This window comes from Eimeria necatrix, genomic scaffold (assembly GCF_000499385.1).
Source record: "Eimeria necatrix Houghton genomic scaffold, Enh_scaff175, whole genome shotgun sequence".
In the NCBI taxonomy this organism is placed as follows: Eukaryota; Apicomplexa; class Conoidasida; order Eucoccidiorida; family Eimeriidae; genus Eimeria; species Eimeria necatrix.
Window position 1 is genome coordinate 31,232 of NW_013652420.1, and position 21,269 is coordinate 52,500.

The 21,269-nt window shown below is 56.7% G+C and overlaps 4 protein-coding genes across 5 annotated transcripts; 1 reads left to right on the top strand and 3 right to left on the bottom strand.

The window, feature by feature from the left end:
• Positions 1-216: 216 nt before the first annotated feature.
• Positions 217-5,283, bottom strand: ENH_00021720 (hypothetical protein, conserved; the record flags this gene model as incomplete). Its single annotated transcript, XM_013579529.1, has 3 exons — positions 217-3,595; positions 3,831-4,591; positions 5,212-5,283. The coding sequence occupies 3 exons, from the start codon at positions 5,281-5,283 to the stop codon at positions 217-219; spliced, it is 4,212 nt and encodes a 1,403-aa protein (XP_013434983.1).
• A 373-nt stretch (positions 5,284-5,656) lies between these two features.
• Positions 5,657-6,676, top strand: ENH_00021730 (hypothetical protein, conserved; the record flags this gene model as incomplete). Its single annotated transcript, XM_013579530.1, has 1 exon — positions 5,657-6,676. The coding sequence occupies one exon, from the start codon at positions 5,657-5,659 to the stop codon at positions 6,674-6,676; it is 1,020 nt and encodes a 339-aa protein (XP_013434984.1).
• Positions 6,677-9,169: 2,493 nt separating this feature from the next.
• ENH_00021740 (hypothetical protein) lies at positions 9,170-11,791 on the bottom strand (the record flags this gene model as incomplete). 2 transcript variants are annotated; one of them, XM_013579531.1, is made up of 1 exon in its annotated part: positions 9,170-11,791. In XM_013579531.1, the coding sequence occupies one exon, from the start codon at positions 11,789-11,791 to the stop codon at positions 9,170-9,172; it is 2,622 nt and encodes an 873-aa protein (XP_013434985.1). The 2 variants fall into 2 exon arrangements, with proteins under 2 accessions (XP_013434985.1, XP_013434986.1); XM_013579532.1 differs by having other exon boundaries at positions 9,170-10,309.
• Positions 11,581-16,377, bottom strand: ENH_00021760 (hypothetical protein, conserved; the record flags this gene model as incomplete). The annotated part of the gene is made up of 2 exons (XM_013579533.1): positions 11,581-13,413; positions 13,816-16,377. Coding segments are annotated over 2 exons (4,395 nt in total), but the record flags the coding sequence as incomplete, so codon positions are not given.
• Positions 16,378-21,269: the final 4,892 nt, after the last annotated feature.

Below are 21,269 nucleotides of genomic sequence, written 5' to 3' on the forward strand. Positions count from 1 at the left end.
CTGCAGCAGCTAGCTTCTGGCTGCAGCAGCCAGCTTCTGGCTGCAGCAAAAGCCTGAAGACGCAGCAGCAAGCTGCTGCAGCAAAGTCACGAGCCTCTGGTAGCTAGCTAGTCATGCGGCTGCATACGCGCCTAGGCGCGTAGCTAGCTGCTGCGACTGTTGCTGCTGCTGCTGCTGCTGCTGCTGCTGCTGCTGCTGCTGCTGCTGCTGCTGCTGCTAGCGGCGCCTGGGCGGCGGCTCGTCCACGTCCAGGAAAGGCAAAGCCGAAAGCTCTTCTCCACTTTGCTGCAGCTTTGCATGCAGCAGCTTGCTGCGCACCACCAGTCTCTTGTCTTCTATCAAATCATCTGCTGCTGCTGCTGCTTCTGCTGCTGCTGCTTCTGCTGCTGCTTCTGCTGCTGCTGCTGCTGCTGCTGCTGCTTGAGGGGAGTAATCGTCTGAAGGCTCCTGCTGTTGCAGTGCTGCAGCAGAAGCCAACCGGGCTCGTCTCCCTCGTGGCTGGCGGCCTAGAGAAGCTTTTGCTGTAGCAGCAGCAGCAGCTGCAGCAGCAGCAGCAGCAGCGGCTGCCTCTTGCTTTTGCTGCTGCCATTGATCCAGAATGTGTGGCTGCTCTCGTTCTAGCTGCTGCAGCGCTTGGCTGTCTTCAGCGAGCAGCTCTGCAACGGAAGCAGCAGCGCTGCTGCTGCTTCTGCTGCTCCTGCTGCTGCTGCTGCTGCTGCTGCTGCTGCTTTGTAGGGCTTCTGCAGCCAGAAGCTTGTGCTGCTCTTGCAGCTGCCGCAGCCGCATGTCCGTTCGCTCCGCTAAATCCTCGAGAGAATCCTTAAACTGGCTGCTGTGCTGCTGCTGCTGCTGCTGCTGCTGCTGCTGCTCCTCTTCTTCACCTGCTACTGGCAGCAGCTTTTGCTGCCGCATCTTCCGCACAATAAAGGACGGGGAAAGAGCTGATTCTCCCGGAAGAGCTGATACGATAACTGGCTCTTCTGCTTCCTCTTCCTGCTGCTGCTGCTGCTGTTGCTGCTGCTGCTGCTGCTGCTGCTGCGCAGCCAGCTCCCCCAGGCGCAGATTCACTGAGTGCAGCAGCGCATGGTACACCCGCAGATCCTTTGGGTGCTTAGCAGCAGCATCGGCGGTGGCACTGCTGCTGCTGCTGCTGCTGCTGCTGCTTCTGCTGCTGCCCTGCTGCAGCAGCAGGCCACAGGCTGCAAGCTGCTGCAGCGCCGACTTGGTGGCGAGACACTCAGCTTGCTGCTGCTGGCTGATGCTGCTGCGCATGCGCCGCAGCACTCGCCGCAGCAGCTCCTGCCTTTCGAGTCTCACTTCCTGCTGCTGCTGCTGCTGCTGCTGCTGCGCAGCCTCAGCAGCAATGGCCTTCCCAATTAGCGCAACTTGCTGCGGCTGGCTGCTGCCAACAGCTGCAGCAGCGCGGGCAAACATTTTGTGCTTGAGCAGCAGCAGCTGCTGCTCCTGGTGCATCCACCTGTCTCGCTGCAGCAGCTCAGGTTTTGCTGCAGCAGCAGCACTCTGTTGCTGCTGCAGCCGCAGCACCGGCAGCAGCAGCGCCACAAGAGCCTCGTTAGTAAAGCCATCCAAAGACCGCAGCAGCTGCTGCGCCACCGCTGCAGGCATTTCAGTTACATGGCGTGCAGCTTCCTCTTTTGCTGCTGCTGCTTCTGCTGCTGCTTCTGCTGCTGCCGGTTCTGTTGCTGCTGCTGCTTCCTCGGTTGCTGCGGAAGCACCTGTTGGTGTTGCTGCAGCAGCAGCTTGTGGGGCAGCTGCAGCAGCAGACGCAGGCTCGCCCTCAGGCAGCTGCTGCATCTCTTCGGCTGCTGTTTGCTTTCCTTCTGCTGCTGCTGCTGAGCCAGTTAGCGTTGTGCCGCTAGCAGCAGCAGCAGCTGTTGCAGCGGCAGCAGCTCCTGCAGCAGCAGCAGCAGCAGCAGCAGGCAGCTGATGCTGTTGCTCAGTTGGGGGCAGCAAGAACCTGCTCTGCAGCACACAGACTGCGCGCGTGATGACCGTCAGCAATTGAGGACTGGGGTAGACCAAAGTGCTGCTGCTGCTGCTGCTGCTGCTGCTGCTGCTGCTGCTGCTGCTGCTGCTGAGGGCTTGCTGATGCTGCTGCTGTATGTGGCGCAGCAGTTTGTGCAGCTCGGCTGCTGCAGCAGCAGCAAACATGTCGCTGCAGTGCGGCGCCCTGTAGAGAAGCTGCAGCGCTTTTGCAGCAAGCAGCACATTGTCTCTGTCCAGCACATCTTGCTGCTGCTGCTGCTGCTGCTGCTGCTGCTGCCACAGCTGCAGCGCCCGCTGCTCCGTTTGCTGCAGCAGCGACAGCGGGCAGCTCCTGCCTCTGCGGACGCAGGTAGACAGCAGCAAGCGTAGGGCAATGCTGCTGCTGCTGCTGCTGCTGTTGCTGCACCAGTATTCATCTCCTTCTGCTGCGCCTTCCTCGTCCTCAATGCTGCTGCTGCTGCTGCTGCTGCCTTCAGCCGCAGCAGCAGCAGCAGCAAGCTGCAGCGCCTCAGGATGCTCCACCTCTGCAACAGCCAGTGCATGCGCCACCAGCAGCTGCTGCTGCTGCGTCAGCTTGTGCTGCTGCTGCAGGTGTAGCGCGCGGTCCGCCAAAGCCTTCATGGTGCGCTGGAACCTCTTGCTGCTGCTGCTGCTGCTGCTGCTGCTGCTGCTGCTGCTGCTGAGGGTAGCAGCAGCAGCAAAGGACTGCATAAGAGACGTCACCGCTCGGCCATCTGCAAAAGGCAGCAGCTCTATGGCTTGCTGCTGCAGGTCCAGCAGCAGCAGCGGCCAGCAGCGGCGAATGGAAGCAGCAGCAGGCAAAGCAGCAGCAGCAGGAGGCTTGCTGATTGCTGCTGCAGCGCCGGACGCAGCAAAGAGGAGCGGTGCTGCTGCAGCAGCAGGCAGCAAAGACCGCAGCAGCAGCACGTAGCTGCTGCTGGCAGCACAGAGCTGCTGCTGCTCAAAGAACCGCAGCTTGTGGGGCACTTCGTCAGCTAGCTGCAGCAGCAGCAGCAGCACTGCTTCAGGATAAGCAGCAGCAGCAGCAAGCAGCTCGCTGTCCAGCTCCCCTGGGGAGCCATGGAGGCCTTGCTGCAGCAGCTGCTGCTCCTGGCGGCGCTTCTCTTCCCGCTGCTGCTGCAGCTGCTGCTGCTGCTGCTGCTGCTGCTGGTCCTCCGTCAGCTGCTGCAGCTGCGTTGTTTGGGCGGCCGCGCGCCGTCGCCTCCTTTCCTCTTGCTGCTGCAGCAGCTGCTGCTGCTGCTGCAGCCGCTTCCGCTGCTGCTGCAGCAGCAGCAGCACCTGCTGCTGGTGGCGTACGTACACCGCAAATATGCGAGTCTGCGCATGCAGCAGCAAAGCCAAATCCTGCGGGTTGCAGCGGGGCAGCAGCTTGAGAGCAGCAGCAGCAGCACGAGAAGCCAGCGCCAGCAGCACGAGAAACGGCACAGCCCCCTTGCTGCTGCTGCTGCTGCTGCTGCTGCTGCTGTCGTCCAGCTGCAGCAGCGCCGAGCCGGACAGGGAGTGCAGCAGCAGCGAGAGCTGCTTCGGCGTGCTGCGCTGCAGCAGCAGCAGGGCGCGCCGTGCGTACCTGCAAAGACAGCAGCAGCAGCAGCAGCAGCAGCAACGCAAGCCAGTTGGCTCGAAGCAGCAGCAGCAGAACCTGCTGCTCCAGCAACAGCAGCAGCAGCAGCGCGCCAAGCCTGCAGACTCACTGCAGCAGCAGCAGCACGCGACAGCGGCAGGCGAACAGAGCAGCAGCAGCAGCATCAGCAGCAGCAGCAGCAGCAGCAGCAGCATCAGCAGCAGCAGCAGCAGCAGCACACTTCTCCATTAGCTGCTGGTCTGCTGCTAATTTGTAGCGCCTGCAAAGACACGAAGTTGCTGCCAGCAGCCTGGCGTCTGCTGTTTCTGGGGTGTACATACACCCGGATCTGAGCAGGTCAGTTCCTGCTGCTGCTGCTGCATTAATTGCTGCTGTTGCTGCTGTGGGGTGCAGCGGATTGCGAATGGGCCTTTCCATTGTCACATGTTTGTGCTTCCGCGTCTGCAGCTTGTTGCTGCTGCTGCTGCTTCTCCTGCTGCTGCTGCTGCTGCTCCTGCCGCCCCGCGGCGGCTTCCTGTGGCTGCTGCTGCCTCTCCGCGCGCTGCTGCTGCTGCTGCTGCTGCGCTTAGACTGCCTGCTGAAGGCTGAGAAGCTCTGCAGCACGTGCTGCTGCTGCTGCTGCTGCAGCAGCGGGAGGTGAGTGACGCCTGCGCCTGGATGCAGCAGCTGCTGCACAAAGCGGCGGCAGCAGCAGCTGCTGCCGCTGCTGCTGCAGCAGCTGCTGCTGCTGTGCAAGCTGCTGCTGCTGCAGCCGCTGGATGCCCTCACGCTGTGCATACCACCCCGCTGGCTCAGCAGTAGCGGCTTTTCATGCTGCAGCTGCTTCTGTTTCTGCTGCAGCAGCAGCAGCAGCTGCTGCTGCTGCAGCAGCTGCTGCTGCAGCAAACTGGCCTGCCCCCAACTGAAGCTCAGGCGCCGCCCAAGCAGCGCGCGCCTCGTTGGCTCCATAGTCGTCAGCTGCTGCTCATGCTGCTGATGCTGCTATAAGGAATTCTGCTGCTGGCTTTGCTGCTGCTGCTGCTGCTGCTGCTGCTGCTGCTGCTGCTGCAGCTCAGTCGATTCTTTGGGCCACTGCTGCTTCTTCGCTCCTCCCCCTGTGTGAGCCCTGCTGCTGAAGGCCTTCACTAGAAGATTTCATTTGGCTTTTTTAGAGCGAAAGAGCTGCTGCTGCAGCAGAGCAGCAGCAGCAGCAGCAGCAGCAGCAGCGCAGCTCCGGGGGCCCTCCTGGGGCCCCCCTGCGGCTGCACAGCGGAGGCAGATCAAGTCTTCTGAGGTGTCTGTACACCCCAGAATTTGCGGGGGAGGCTCACGTCTCCAAGCCCATGCTGCAGCAGCAGCAGCAGCAGCTGCTGCTGCTGCTGCTGCAGCGCCTGCTGAAGCAGAGGCGGCAGCAGCAGGCAGCAGCAGGCAGCAGCTGCTCGCGGCCCCACACCTGCTTGGGTCTCGATTTACCGCCACTGCAGCAGAGTCTTCATTTCCTTTTTTGTTTTTGTTTATTTTGCTGCTTCTGTTCCCAAAATAATGCCAAAAGACAGCAGCAGCAAACGCTGCAGCAGCAGCAGCAGCAGCAGCAGCAGCAGCCAAGGGAGCCGACCACTGGCTGCCTGGGGGGGCCTTATGCGGAGGTCTTGGGCTTCCTGGCTTGTCTTTTTGTTTTTGCTGCTGCTGATCATGGCTCCCGAGCTGCAGCAACTCAGCAGCAGCAGCAGCAGCAGCAGCAGCAGCAGCAGCAGCTTTGCAGAGGCGCAGTGACGAAAGCCCCTGCGGGTAAGACGCCCCCAAGGCCGCGAAGACCGGCTGGGTTTGCTGCTGCTGGGAGCAGCAGCAGCAGGAAGATCTGTTTATGCTGCAGCTCGTCGGCATCCAGCAGCAGCAGCAGCAGTGGCAGCAGCAGCAGCAGCAGCTGCTGCTGCTGCTGCTGCTGCCTGCAAGGCGCAAAGAGACGGCCTAGCCCTGCCTACGAGGCCTCCTTCCTTTCTCGTGCTGCCTCCAGAAGCACATGTGCGTTTGCTGCTGCTGCAGCAGCAGCAGCAGCAGCAGCAGAGCATGCTGCAGCACGATGAAGAGGCACGGGCGCTACAATCCGTCCTGGATGTCTTAGACGAGCAGCAGCAGCAGCAGCAGCAGCAGCAACAGCAGCAGCAGCACGAGGTGCTGCAGCAGAGCAGCAGGGGCTTCAGAGTCACTGCAGTGCGGGTGCCTGTCGACTCTGACTTTGCTGCTGCTGCTTCTTTGCTGCTGTCGCTGCCGCAGGAGCTTTTAACTCCGCAGCAGCAGCAGCAGCAGCAGCAGCTAACAAGGGCTCCGCATGTGCGCCTGGTAGCAGCTCCATCGCCAGCAGCAGGATTTCAAACAGCAGCAGCAGCAGCAGCAGCAGCAGCAGCAGCAGCACCTGTTGGCCTGCTGCTGCGCCGCCCCCTACGGTGGGTGCTGCAGCCCCTTCGTGTTGCACTTAGGCGGCAGCCGCATATGCAGCAGCAGCAGCAGCAGCAGCACTTGAATGGAGAAGGTCCCCAGCAGCAGCAGCAGCAGCAGCAGCAGCAGCAGCAGCAGCAGAAGCGGGTAGTCGCTGAGGTGTGGCTGACCCGAAGTGAAGGCTTTCAAAAAGAATACCTCATTCTTAGGCTTTCTGCTGCTGCTGCTGCTGCTGCTGCTGCTTCAGATGCAGCAACGGATGCAGCAGCTGCAGCAGCAGCAGCGGCAGCCGGAGAGCCTCTGCAGCTGGAAGTGATTGCTGCGACTCCCGCTGCAGCAGCAGCAGCTGCTGCTGCTGACGGACTCTCGCTGCAGTCTCCGCAGCTGCTGCAGTCTCTGGCTGTGCTGCTGCAGCAGGGGCTGCAGCAATCTTACAGGCGGCGGCGTTTGCTGCTGCAGCAGCCAGTGCTGCTGCAGCAGCCAGTGGCTGCCGCAACAAGAAGGGCAGCAGCACACAGCAGCAGCAGCAGCAGCAGCAGCAGCAGTCAGAAAATGGCTTTCTTAGCTGCTGCTGCTGCTGCTGCTGCTGCTCGCCCTGTGGGGAGCAGCTGTCTATACACCTCAGCAGCACATCCGTACACTTGTAAATAATGCACTTTTTGGAATTAAATTAAATTAAATTAAATTAAATTAAATTAAATTAAATTAAATATTTGTATAAATATAAATATTTCATTATTTATTTATTTATTTCTGCTGCTACAAGTCCATTTTGCTGCAGTGTCTGCTGAGGTTTAGCTGGTTCATGGGGTGTCTGCATTTGCTTGGCTGCAGTTGCTGCTGCTGCTGTGTACTGCAGCAGCAGCAGCAACAGCAGCAGCAGCAACAGCAGCAGCAGCAGCAGCTGCTGCTGCTGCTGCTGCTGCTGCTGCGTAGGAAAGGGCCTCGGGGGCTCGAGTGACCCTCTGGGCGAAAAGCCTCTTTGAGGGCAGCCCAGAGGTGAATTGAGGCTTCCGATGGCAACTTAAGAGAACAATTAATAAATAATTAAAATAAATAATTAAAATAAATAATTAAAATAAATAATTAAAATAAATAATTAAAATAAATAATTAATTAGTAATTAATTAGCAGCAGCAGCAGCAGCAGAGGCACAGGAGGAGGCGTAGACGGCCGGGAGCAGGAACGGCAGCAGCAGCAGCAGCAGCAGCAGCAGCGCAGTAGGAGGTCTAGACGCCTGGGAGCAGCAGCAGCAGCAGCAGCCAGAACTGATAGCAGCAGCAGCAGCAGCCAGAACTGAGAGCAGCAGCAGCCAGAACTGATAGCAGCAGCAGCAGCAGCCAGAACTGATAGCAGCAGCAGCAGCAGCCAGAACTGATAGCAGCAGCAGCAGCAGCCAGCACTGATAGCAGCAGCAGCAGCAGCCAGCACTGATAGCAGCAGCAGCAGCAGCCACAACTGATAGCAGCAGCAGCAGCAGCCACAACTGAAAACAGCAGCAGCAGCAGCAACAGCAGCAGCAGCAGCAGCAGCAGCAGCTGACGTAGACACACAAGAGCTGTCACAGCTGCACAGCCTGCGCGCAAGGGAGCTGGCGCGCAGCAGCAAGCAGCAACAGTAGCAGCAGCAGCAGCAGCAACAGCAGCAGCAGCAGCAGCAGCAGCAGCAGCACAAGGCGCCTTTACCTTGCCAAACTGGCTGGCTGTGTCGCCTGCGGTGTACAGACACCTGGCAGCAAGGAGTTCAGCATTTGCAATTTTATTTTTTAGAAATTCTTTTTGAAAATTATTTATAAATTAAATTAAATTATATTAAATTAAATTAAATTAAATTAAATTAAATTAATTTGCAGACAAGCAGCAGCTGGAGAGACAAGGGGAGGTGCAGCAAGCAGCAAATTGAATACGCAATAAGTGACATCCGCTGCTGCTGCTGCTGTCGCAAGTTTGCTGCTGCACTTGCTGCGATTTTTGCTGCTGCTGCAGTGTCTCGTGCTGCTGTTCTTGTTACTGCTGCTGCTGCTGCTGCTGCTGCTGCTGCTGCGCGTCCTTTATTGGTGGACCAGTGGGGCCCCACAGCATGCTGGCTGCAGCAGGCAAAGAGCTGCTGCAGCGCTTGCAGCTTGTGCTGCAGCTGTAACGAGTCCACACTCAGCACGACAGACACTGCTTTTAAGGGTTTAGGGTTTAGGGTTTAGGGTTTAGGGTTTAGGGTTTAGGGTTTAGGGTTTAGGGAGTGGAGTGGTGGACAAGCCGATGTAGCTCAGTCGGTAGAGCGCGAGGCTCTTAACCTCGTGGTCGCGGGTTCGAGCCCCGTCGTCGGCTTTTTAACATTTAAATAAATTCATTTTTCATTTATTTTATATTTAATTACTTTTAATTTCATTTAAATTCATTTATTTGTTCATTTTCCACCTTTTAAGACGTCGAGACACCGCCGAAGTGACCCGGAGCTTCGCCTCGATGCTCTGCGCCATGGGGTGTACGTACACCCCACGGCCGGCCGCAGGAAATTATTCCTTCAGAACATCGCAAAGCAAATAAATATTTTGCAAATAAATGTTCAATTAAATATAATAAAGGAAATAAAGTGCAAAAAAAGGATATTTAAACTGTTTCCCGAGGCGAAGTGGGCGCAGCAGAGAGTCCACCTAACACCGCGGTGCCGCTTCGGGTGTACGTACACCCCGTGCAAACGAGGCTCTGTGGCGACTATTTGGCGCAGCAAAACCGAAATAAATTTAAATAAATTAAAAATTAACTTTTAATTCCATAAAAATAAACTTAAAAAGCCGACGACGGGGCTCGAACCCGCGACCACGAGGTTAAGAGCCTCGCGCTCTACCGACTGAGCTACATCGGCCACGCCGGGGCTCTCTTTCCGCAGCAGCAGCAGCAGCAGCAGCAGCAGCAGCAGCAGCAGCAGAAGCACTATCAGCAGCAGCAGCAACAGCAGCGCGTGAAGTTTTCGGTGCTGCGCTGCAACGAGGCGGGCGTGAAGGCGAGCCCCAAGTCCTAAACCCTAAACCCTAAACCCTAAACCCTAGAGAGTGAAAAATCGTAACAAATCAACAAGCATTGTCTGCTCCTGTCCGGGGCGGCACTTTGGCCTTGCTGCAGAGAGCTGCTCAGCAGCAGCAGCTGACTAGCTGTCTGCGGGGAGAGCAGCAAGGCAGCTGTTTGCTGCTGCTCCCCAGCAGCCAACGGGGCCCCACGTCCCCCTCCAAGCAGCAGAAGCAGCAAATGCGCACAAAGCACAAGACAGCTTCATGTCATCGGAGGCGGTGCTGCTGCTGCTGCTGCTGCTGCTGCTGCTGCTGCTGCTGCTGCTGCTGCTGCTGTTGCTGCTGCTGTTTTCAAGGTAGCCGTTGCTCCGTTCGCAACAGCTGCTGTGCATGCAGTGGCCGCACCAAAATACCACGATCTTCTCCGGCTGCTGCTGCTGCTGCTGCTGCTGCTCCTGTTCCAATTCTGCTGCAGTAGCAGCAGCAGCAGCAACCGCTGCTGCCGGCGCAGTTGCTGCTGCTGCAGCGAAGGTTCTTGGGGTTGTCTGCTGCGGCGACCCCCCAGGAGCAGCACGCGGCGTGTTCACTGCTGCGTCTGAATCATCATGTGCTGCTGCTGCTGCTGCTGCTGCTGCTGCTGCTGCTGCTTTGGAAGGCAAATGAAACTCAGTCCGATTACTAGGAGCAGCAGCAAGAGGCCTGCAGCAAATAGCGCAGCAGCTCCTCAGGGAGTTTCGCTGGCTGGGGCCCCTGGGTTCGCTAAGTGCAGCAGCAGCTGCTGCTGCACCTGTTGCTGCTGCTGCTGCTGCTGCAGTCCGTGCTGCCGACGGAGCTGCAGCAGCAGCACCAGGAGCTGCTGCTGACATCTTTTGAGTCCGCCGCGGAGAAGCGCTGGGCCGGCCCATTGCTGCTGCTGCTGCTGCTGCTGCTGCTGCAGAGGGCGGCTGCAGCAAAGCTGGAGCCAGGCTAATTGGGGCACTGCTGGGGCCTGCCCAGAGCTGCAGCGGAGTCTTAGTCCCTCTTGCTGCTGCTGCTGCTGCTGCTGCTGCTGCTCGTGCTGCCTTTAGCTGCTTGCGTGCTTGTGGAGAGGCAGCTGCAGCGTGCTCTAGCTGCAGCCTCAGCTGCCCCTTCACTGCTGCGCCGAAGTCGCTGCTGCTGCTGCTGCTGCTGCTGCTGCTGCTGCTGCTGCTGCTGTTGCTGCTGCTGCTGCTGTTGATGGTGACGCCCCTGCGTCTGCGGAAGAAAAGCTCCCACTGCAGCACTTCCTTCTCCGCTTGCATGCACTCGCAGGCTGCCTGCTGCACCTCCAGCAGCAGCTGCTGCTGCTGCAGCAGCAGCGCAACACGGCGCTCAATTGCTGGCAGCAAATGCTGCGCAGGCCCCGGAACCAGCTGCAGCAGCTGCTGCCCAAGGGATAACGGCAGCAAGTACCACCTTGTGAGCCCTCTGCCGCTGCTGCTGCTGCCGCTGCTGCTGCTGCTGCTGCTGCTGCTGCTTCGCACACGGAAAGCTGACGGTTTGTCACCTGCTGCTGCTGTTGCTGCTCCTGCTAGATCTGCAGCAAAGCTTCCGCCGCCGCGCTGCTGCTGCTGCTGCTGCTGCAGCAGGGGGGCCCTGTCTAGGGCCTGCAGCAAATCAACAAGAAGGCAGCTGCGTTTGCTGCAGACAGCCACAATAAGAGTCCACAAGCCCCCGCTGGGGTCCTCAATTTGCTGCTGCTGCTGCTGCTGCTGCTGCTGCTGCTGCTGCTGCTGCTGCGGTTGTTGGTCCCAGCTCTCGTGTGGCGGCGGAGCCAGTTGCTGCTGAAAGGGGAGTGCTGCTGCTGCTGCTGCTGCTGCCTGCGCCTCCTCTGCCACCTGCACTGCTGCTTCCACGTCGCTGCAGCGCAGCAGCAGCAGCAGCACAGCTTCTGCTGCTCTGCCCAGCCGCTGCAGCAGAAATGCAGCAGCACGAGGGACTTCAGGCTTCAATGAAGAGAAGCAAGTTCGCAAACTCTGCAGCATGTCTTCGGGAGCGCCTGCTGCTGCTGCGTCTGCTGCTGCTGCGTCTGCTGCTGCTGCGTCTGCTGCTGCTGCGTCTGCTGCTGCTGCGTCTGCTGCTGCTGTGTCTGCTGCTGCTGCGTCTGCTGCTGCTGCGTCTGCTGCTGCTGCGTCTGCTGCTGCTGCGTCTGCTGCTGCTGCGTCTGCTGCTGCTCCTCCTGTCGATGCTGTTTCGCCTGCTGCTGCTGCGTCCCCTGGCGCTGCTGCTGCTTTGCATGCTGCTGCTGTCTCGGCTGCTGCTGCTGGTGCTTCGGTCGCTTCTGCTGGCTCGTCTGCTGCTGCTGCTTCTGCTGCTGCCGGCGTCTCGTCGGCTGCTGCTGCTTCTGCTGCTTCCTCAGCTGTTGTTGCTGCCTCTGCTGCTGCTGCTGCTTCGGCTACTGCTCCGGTTTCGGCTACTGATGCCGTGTCTGCTGCTGCTGCTGCTGTTTTGGCGTTTGCTTCTGCCCCCGATGGTGCAGCAGCAGCAGCAGCAGCAGCAGCAGCTGCTGCTGCTGCTGCTGCGGGCGTCGCATCTACTGTCGCCTGTGCTGGACCATCGCATGATGGAGCAGCAGAACTGTCCCGTTTCCGGTGCTGCTGCTGCTGCTGCTGCTGCTGCTGCTGCTGCTGCTGCTGCTGCTGCTGCTGCTGCCGCTCCTGGAGCAGCAACGCGTAGGCTTGGTCGTAGTCGTAGCTGCCATCTGCAGCACGAAGAAAGTCCAGCAGCAAATGGGGCTCCAGCATGATGTACAGTTTGATCTGCAGCAGCAAACCGCAGCAGCAGCAGCAGCAGCAAGCCACAGCAGCAGAAACTCAGCGCCGTAAACTAGCGCAGCACTAGTAGTAACCGCAGCAGCAGCAGCAGCAGCAGCAACAGCACCCAGCAGCAATGCAGGCAAGAGGAAGCTAGCGAAGCTGCAGCAAGGTACACGCAACCACAGCAGCAGCAGCAACAGCAGCAGCAGCAGCTGCAGCAGGCACACCTGCAGCAGCGAGAAAGCCTCAACAGCAGCAGGACTGCAGCTGTAAGCAGCTTTTAAGTACAAGTGCAGCAACGGGGCGCAGCAAACTAGCCGGGGCACCACAGCATCAGCAGCAAATAAGAGGGCCCCCCTGCTGCTGCTTTGCCCGCAGACGCTGCAGCTGCAGCAGCAGCAGCTGTTGCTGCTGCTGCTGCTGCTGCTGCTGCTGCAGCTGCCGCTGCAGCAGCAAACCGAGGAGACCACTGGCTGCGCGAGCCACGGCTTTGCTGCATTCAGCCGCAGACACAGCAGCGCCAAAGCTGCTGCTGCGTCCAGCTGCAGCAGCTGCAGCGCCATATCCGGCACAGCAGCAGCAAGTGCAGCAGCAGCACTTTCCAGCGACGGCAGCAGCTTCTGCTGTTCTTCCTGCGCAGTCCCCGCTGCAGCAGCAGCAGCAGCAGCAGCAGCTGCTGCTGCTGCTGCTGCTGCTGAGGAGGCTTGGTCTGCTGCTGATCCGTCGAGGCAAGAAGCTGCTGCTTCGCTTGGCTGCGTGAGCACGCGGTGTATGTACACTGCAGCACGAGGGGACTGCAGCAGCAGCAGCGCTTTTGCTGCGCAGCAAAACAGCCGCAGCTGGTGAGCCATAAGCACACAAGCCTGCAGCAAAGGTTCCCAAAGGGGACTCGCCAGCAAGACGGTGCTCTCTTGCTGCTGCTGCTGCTGCTGCTGCTGCTGCTGCTGCTGCTGCTGCTGCTGCTGCTGCAGCTGCTGCAGCACGCGCTCGTGCGCCTCAAGCGGGGTCTCTTGAGGGCCTGTGGGGCCCCACGGAGAGAGGCAGCGCAGCAGCGGCAGCTGCAGCAGCCGCTGCAGCAGCTCGCAGCTGACAGCAGCAGGCAGCAAAGGCGAAGCAGACACGCAACGCAGGAAGGCCTCCGCTGCTGCCACGCCTTCCTGCTGCTGCTGCTGCTGCTGCTGCTGCTGCTGCTCGTTCCTTTCAGGCTGCTGCAGCCGCGACTCTGCGTTCTTCGCGGCCTCCTCCGGTTCGTCCTGCTGCTGCTGCTGCTGCTGCTGCTGCTGCTGCTGCTGCTGCTGCTGCTGCTGCTCTCCCAAATGACTGCGCATGGATGCTGCTGCACACCTAAGGAGGCGCCGCAGCAGCTCGTAGTATAGGGCTGGGGGGGGTTTGATTTGTGCTGCTGCTGTTGCTGCTGTTGCTGCTGCTGTTGCTGCTGTTGCTGCTGCTGCTGCTGCTGCTGGCTCTCGAGATGCTGCTTCAGCAATCTGGAAGCCAAAAGCAGCAAGAGCCCCATACTCTGAGAACAGCCCCAGAAGCTCCATCCAGTGTGCATCTTGCTGCAGCAGCAGGTGCGGCAGCAGCGCTGCTGCTGCTTGCTGCTGCTGCTGCTGCAGCAGCAAAGACACTGCCTCGAAGCCCTTCTCCGTGGCAAACGAAGGAGACACAGAAGCAGCAGTAGACAGCGCCAGGTGTACGTACAGCTGCAGCGGCTGCTGCTGCAGCAGCCAAGCAACTGTATCCCGCCCATCTCGGGGCCGCAGCTGAGAGCCACAGCAGCAGCAGCAGCAGCAGCAGCAGCGCACTGCAACGTGGGCAAAAGCAGCTGCTGCTGCAGCGGCAGCAGCAGCAGCAACGGCAGCAGCAGCAGCAGCGCGCGCTCGAGAAAGCTACGGGCTCACTAGCCCACAAGAACATAGCAACTATAACAGCAGCCACAGCAGCAGCAGCAGCAGCAGCTTCAGCAGCAGCAGCAGCAGCAGCAGCAGCAGCAGCAGCAGTGAGCAACTTACAGTGAATGCCCGGGGGCCGCAGCAAAGGAGACAGCCGCCAACGCCCATGGTGGCAACAACATACTTCGTGTCTCTGTTTGAGGAGCAGCGCCTTGCTGCTGCTGCTGCTGCTGCTGCTGCTGCTGGTTCTTCTGCTGCGTCTGCTGCTGCTGCTGCGGCCGGTGGTGCTGCTGCTGGCAGCAGCAGCCGCTGGCGCGACAGCAGCGAGCCAGCGCCACATGAGACCAGCAGCAAAGACACTGCTGCCCCCGCTTCCTCCGCTGCTTCCTCAGCAGCAGCAGCAGCAGCAGCAGCAGCAGCAGCAGCAGCAGGCTCCAAGGTGACAATGCAGAGGTTCGGCTGAAGTGCAGCAGCAGCAGCAGCAGCAGCATCAGCAGCAGCAGCAGAACTAAGGAACGTGCCCAGCACTCTGCTGCCCGAGAGATCCACTGCTGCTACAATTTGCCCGGAGAATACAGCAGCAGCTGCATCAGCTGCAGCAGCAGCAGCAGCTGCTGCTGCTGCTGCATGCGGAGCAGCAGCAGCAGCGCTGCGGCCAGCAGAACTAACAATGCGCAGCAGCTGAACTTCAGAGTCCCAAGCAACAGCAAGCAGATCTTCCTGGACCCACTGCAGCAAAGCCCCCCCCCTTGCTGCTGCTGCTGCTGCTGCTGCTGCTGCTGCTGCTGCTGCTGCTGCTGCTGCAGGTGGGTGAGCGGGCTCTGCTGCGGCGGCGGGCGCACTGCCCCCTGTTGCTGCAGCAGCAGCAGCAGCAGCAGCAGCAGCAGCAGCAGCAGCAGCAGAGGGGGCCAGGCAGCAAACCTTTTGTCTGCTGCTGAGTTGAAAAACATAAACAACTCCAGAGGCCCCCGACCAAGCCAAAAAGCTGCTGCTCCATCTGCAGCAGCAAACGGGGGCCCCCGCTTGCTGCAGCAGCAAATCTTGCTGCGCAAAGTCTCCCCGGGAGTGCAGCAGCAGCCTGCCATCCGCACAGCCCACTGCAGCAACAGGCCGCAGGCCTACTTCCTGCTGCTGCTGCTGCTGCTGCTGCTGCTGCGCTGCTGCTGCTGCTGCTGCTGCTGCTGCTTGCCGCGACCACTGGGAGCTGCGCAAACGCGAGAACACAGGGCCTCCTGGGGGGCCCGCTGCTGCTGCTGCTGCTGCTGCTGCTGCTGCTGCTGCTGTGGAGCTCCGCAAGGCAGCAGCTGCTGCTGCTGCTGCTGCTGCAGCAGAAGGCAAAAAGGATAAACTGCAGCCTGGGAAAAGAGAGACAGTTAAAACTGGGCAAGTATACTTTAGAGACACCTCAGGGCTCACAACCACTGCTGCTGCTGCTGCTGCTGCTGCTGCCTTTTGCGGCCCTCTGCTGCTGCTGCTGCTGCTGCTGCTGCTGGCTACCGCTGCTGGCAGCAGGTGCAGCAGCACGCTGCCGTCTACTGCAGCAGAAGCAACGAGGCCCTGGGGCCCCACACTTATGTCGGTTATCTCTGCTTGGTGGCCCTGCAGCACCCAGTGCACTTGCTGCTGCTGCTGCTGCTGCTGCTGCTGCTGCTGCTGCTGCTGGAGCGGGTTGTGGCCATTTGTGAGCTGTCCGGTTGCAGCAGAACTCTGTTGCTGCTGCTGCTGCTGCTGTTGCTGCTGCTGCTGCTGCTCGCGCGTGGGCAGCGGCAGCAGCAGCAGCAAGCCACTCTGGAAGCCAAGGAGAGCACAGCCACTAGTCACAGTTCCCGCTGTTATTTGTTCTTGCTGCTGCTGCTGCTGCTGCTGCTGCTGCTGCTGCTGCTGCTGCTGCTCTCGGGGCCAGAAAGGTCTTGGGAGAGACTGCAGCTCATGGAGGAAATCTACAGGATGGCATTCATACATTTGCTGCTGCTGCTGCTGCTGCTGCTGCTGCTGCTGCTGGAGCCGGTTCAGGGAAGCAGCATGAGCTGAGTCCTGCTGCAGCTTTTCACAGCTCCTCGTGCTGCTGCTGCTGCTGCTGCTGCTGCTGCTGCGGAGCTTGCTGGCAATCAAACGGGCAAGGGATGCTGCAGCAGCAGCAGCAGCATCGTGCTGCGGCGTTTGCTCTAAAGAGGCCAAATACTTCTTTTGCTGCTCGAGCTGCTGCTGCTGCTTTTGTTTCTGCTGCTGCTGCTTCTGCTCTTGCTGCTGTTGCTGCTGCGGGTCGCCTTCTTCTCTGGGGAACTGCTGTTGCTGCTGCTGCTGCTGCAGCTGCTGCTGCTGCTGCTGCAGGGTATTCTCTGTGTTAGGCTGCTGTTGCTGCTGCTGATTTTTGTGCGCCCTGGAGTTCTCCTCCTCTTGTTGCTGCTCTTCTTGTTGAAAAGAACCCTGCTGCTGCTGCTGCTGCTGCTCTTGTTGCTGCAGGAACCCCTGCTGCTGCTGCTGCTGCTGCTGCTGCAGTGCAGCACTGTCCTTGCTTGTGGGAGAGTCTGCTTGAGGAGACTTAAGGTTGCCAGATTCAGAGCCTGCTGCCTCTGTTGCTTCTGCCTGCTGCTGCTGCTGCTGCTGCTGCTGCTGCTGCTGCTCGTCGCCTGCTGTTGCTGTTGCTGCTGCAGCAGAAGGCAGCGCGAACTGCTGGAGCATCGCCCCCCTGTCTTTCCAGCTGCTGCTGGTGCTGCTGCTCTTGTATGAACTCTTCACAGCAGTGCTGCTGCGGCTGCAGTTGCTGCTGCTGCTGCAGTTGCTGCTGCTGCTGCTGCAGTTGCTGCTGCATAAGCCAAGCCACTCCACCCATTCAGCTGCTGCATCAACTTCACCTCCGAAGCCAAGCCGTGGATAGAGCGCTAGGCTATACTTGAGCAGCCTAAACCCTAAACCCTAAACCCTAAACCCTAAAGCTTAAACCCTAAACCCTAAACCCTAGGCTTTGAGCCCTAATGCCTACAGAAAGGCGTGGAGAACAAGCCCTGTGCAGCTCCACTCTCTTGTCTGTCTTCAATGATGAGACATTGAGGGCCAGGGTTTACTGTTTAGGGTTTAGGGTTTAGGGTTTAGGGTTTAGGGTTTAGGGTTTAGGGTTTGGTTGAGTGCAGGGTTTTGGTTCCGCCGCGGGTTAAGAAATAACTGGAAAAGCATTTCCTGCGCATCAAATAAATTTAAATTATATTTTTAACAATTTTAATTCTTTTTATTTTCCTTTGAGTTCATTTTCCCCAGTGCGTCTATAGAGTTGCTGCTGCTGCTGCTGCTGCTGCTGCAGCAGCAGCAGGGGGCCCCCCTGCCTGTTTGGGGGGCCCCCGCTGCTGCTGTCTGCAGCAGATTTCCTTCTTCTGCTGTTGCTGCAGCTTTAAAATTATATTTGATCAAATTTATTAAATAATTTTATATTTTTGGAATTAAATAATTATTATTTGCTGCAGCAAAATGAGAAAGACACAAAACTCAAATTTTGGCGAAGTCCGCAGCTCGTACTCATCTAGATGATCGCTGCTGCTGCTCTGCTGCTGAGGAGCTGCATATAACTGCAGCAACAACTCATTTGCTGCTGCAGCAGCAGCAATTCGTTTGATGCAGCAGCAGCAAAGTAAGACCTGTAGATTTGCTGCAGCAGCAGCAATTCGTTTGCTGCTGCAGCAGCAAAGTAAGACCTGTAGATTTGCTGCTGCAAAAGGGCCCCTGCGAAGCAGCTGCTGCACTAGGGGTAGCCCTAGTTCAGCAGCAGAAGCAGCACCAGTAGCACCAGCAGTAGCAGCAGCAGCAGCAGCAGCAGTAGCAGCAGCAGCAGCAGCAGTAGCAGCAGCAGCAGCAGCAGTAGCAGCAGCAGAAGCAGCAGCAGAATCAAAGCACAGAGAGAATCCTGCAGCGATGCAAATTGAACACTGCGCAGCTGCAGCTCAGCAGCAGCAGCTGCAGCAACAGCAGCAGCAGCAGCAGCAGCAGCAGCAGCAGCAAAACGTTAAACCCGAATCGCTGCAAAGCACAACCGAATGCATACAAACATAAATGTATAAACATATAAAAATATAAATATATAAACATATAAATATACAAATATATAAATATATAAATATATAAACATATAAATATATTAATATATAAACATATAAATCTATATATATAAATATATAAATATTCCAATATATAAATATATATATGTATATGAATGCATACATAAATATATCAATAGATAAATAGATAATATATAAAGGTACAAATATCTACTAATATGTAAATATATAAATACATAAATATATAAATATGTAAGTATTAAAATACATAACTCAATAACTATATAAATATATAAATGTATAAATATATAAATATGTAAATATACAAATAGAGAAATACATAAATATATAAATATATAAATATATAAATATACAACTGGGGAAATATATAAATATATAAACCTAAATATATATAAATATAAAAATATACGAATGTACATAAGTATATAAATATATAAATGAGTAAATATATAAATATATCAATATATAAATTTGTATTAATATAAAGACATAAATATATAAATATATAAATAACATCTACATTAAAGTATAAATATATAAATATATGAACATTTGGAAATAAATAAATTAACATTTGTTGCATTTATAATTCATTTTAATTAAAACGAAATTAAAAATTAAAAAAAAAGAATTTAATTTCAACGAGCCTGTAAAGTGGTGCTTTTAAAAAGATAAATTTATTTATTTATTTATTTCTATTTAACTAATTATTTCAATATTAATTATATAAACAAATTAAGACAAATTAAGACAATTTATTCGTTTTCATTTAATTAATTGTTTAATTAGATAAATGAATCGATTTATTCGTTATCCTTTAATTATTTATTTAATTAAATAAATGAGTCCATTTATTTGTTTTCATTCAATTAATTATTTGATTAAACAAATTAGTCCACTTATTTCTTTCCACTTAATTAATTATTTAATTAAATAAATAAGTCCATTTATTTGTTTCCATTTAATTAATTATTCAATTAAATAAATAAGTCCATTTATTTGTTTTCATTTAATTAATTATTTTAATTTTAAATTTGAAGATTAGATTTGCCAGCGCTGCGGTGTACGTACACTTAGAGCAGCAAAGTCCATTTTTGCATTTTGGAAAAGATGGAATTTTTTTTTCAAAAAAAAATCTTAATAAAAGTTAATTCCCACAACTAATTTATTTTTAATTTTAGAATTGGGGATTAACAACCCCTAACCTGCTTATTATCTATGCATATATATATATATATACCAATATATATATATATATTATATATAATATATATATATTATATATAATATATATATATATATAGTATATATCATATATATATTATTTATCATATATATAATATTCTTATATCTATATATAAAAAATAAATATACAAATACATTTATATTTTATAGAAATGTCTTAATTGGAATTTGAAGAATAAAATTTATTTTCACTTTTTTTGTGGCCGCGAAGAGTTCTTTTGGGGATGGGGTGTACGTACACCCGAGAGCCCTTGCATGCAAATTCATTTTTTTGAAATTCATTTTTGTCCATTAATTCTAATCGACAGAAAAGTGTCTAAATGGCTCTTTTTTGTTTTTTGATTCTCTTTTGGACTTCAAAGTAATTCAAAAATGCTGAATTGCAGAAAGTTAAATGCCATTAAAACAAACAAAACCAAAAAGTTCCATTCCAAACACGCTGCGAGGAAAAGCCCCAAAACTCCCCACACTCTTTGCATGCGCATGCGCATGCGCATGCAAAAGCCCCACACCCCTTGCATGCGCATGCGCATGCAAAAGCCCCACACCCCTTGCATGCGCATGCGCATGCAAAAGCCCCACACCCAGTTGCATGCGCATGCAAAAAGCCCCAAACGCTCGCCAAACTGTTTGCATGCGCATGCAAAAGCCCCAGAGGCAGCCCGGGCCTCTAAAAAGGGCCTTTGAAGAAGAAATGGGCACTGAGGCCTTTTTGCCCGTCTGCATGCAGCTAGCTGCTGCATGCAGCTAGCTGCTGCATGCAGCTAGCTGCTGCATGCAGCTAGCTGCTGCATGCAGCCCCAAGAGGGGAGCAACGTTTCCTTCCAGCGACCCCAGATGCCCCATTGGGGGCCCCCAAACTCCCCACTGGGGGCCCCCACGCGGCCCTCAGGGGCCCCCCAGGACCTCTGGGGGCCCCCTGGGGCCCTTGGGGCCCTCTGAGTGCCCTCTGGGTGGTCTCAGAGCCTCTCGGGGCCCCCAGCACGTCTGAGGTCCCTGGGGGCCCCCAGAGACCCCCGGGGGCCCCCAGAGACCCCTGGGGGCCCCCATAGACCCCTGGGGGCCCCCGGAGACCCCCCGGGCCCCCGCGGGTCCCTGGGGGCCCCTGGGGGCCCCTAGGAGCTGCAGCGGGAAAGGCCATATAGAGGTCTTGGGGCCACTGGGGCCCTCCAAAGAACCCTAAGGGCACTATGGCCCCTACTTTGGGGGCCTCGGGGGGCCTCTGGGGGCCCCCCGAGGCCCAAGAAGGGTCCTGTAAGTGGGCCCTAGGGGCCCCCCAGCTCCCTTTGGCTGCACCCTGTAGAGCCAAAGGGGGCCCCTAGAGGGGCCCCTCTAGGGCCCCTAGAGGGGCCCCTTGGGGGTCCCCATGTGGGCATCTGTGGGGCCCCGCTAAGAGGCTCAGTGGGGGCCCCTGGGGAGCTCCTGGGTGGGGTCTGTAGCGCGAGGTTGGTGCTGCTGCTGCTGCTGCTGCTGCTGCTGCTGCAGCACCTGCTGCGAGCCCCAACTGCAGCAGCAGCAGCAGGGAGCGCTCACATGCCCCTTGGGGCCCCCAGATCCCTCTTTATTCTGTTAGGGTTTTTGTTATTTGTTAGTTTGGCTTTTAGTGCCCCTTTGGGTCTTTTCAATGTCTTTCAGCAGGGGCCCCCGCCGTGTCTACAAGTCCCGCTGGGGGCCCCTGTGGGGCCCTCCGGGGGCCCCCCTGGGGGCCCCTCTGGGCCGGTCTCCCCGTGGGGCCCCCCCTGGGGCCCCTCTGAGGGGGGGCCCCCTTGGACCAAGGTCCCCCCTGGGGCTTTCTTGGGTGGGGTTACCCCTGGGGGCCCCCCGGGGCCGGAGCCCTCCGGAAGTCCCTCTGGGGGGCCCCTCTCCCCTGCCGGAGGCCCCCCTGGGGGCCCCCCGGGGGCCCCCCCGGGGCCCCCGCCGGTTGGGGGCCCCCCTGGGGGCCCCCCTGGGGGCCCCCCCGGGGCCCCCCCGGGGCCCCCGCCGGTAGGGGGCCCCCCTGGGGGCCCCCCTGGGGGCCCCCCGGGGGCCCCCCCGGGGCCCCCGCCGGGAGGGGGCCCCCCTGGGGGCCCCCCTGGGGGCCCCCCGGGGGCCCCCCTGGGGGCCCCCGGAAGGCGCGGATGAGGGGCTTGGCGAGGACGCCAACGACTGCGTTGAAGGCCCCGAGGCCCCCCTGCTCGCAGTGCATGGGAAAAGTGCTGCCAGGGAAAACAGAATAGTAAAGAAAGCTGCTGCCGATTCCGCTGCCGAGGACTCTGCGGTGTT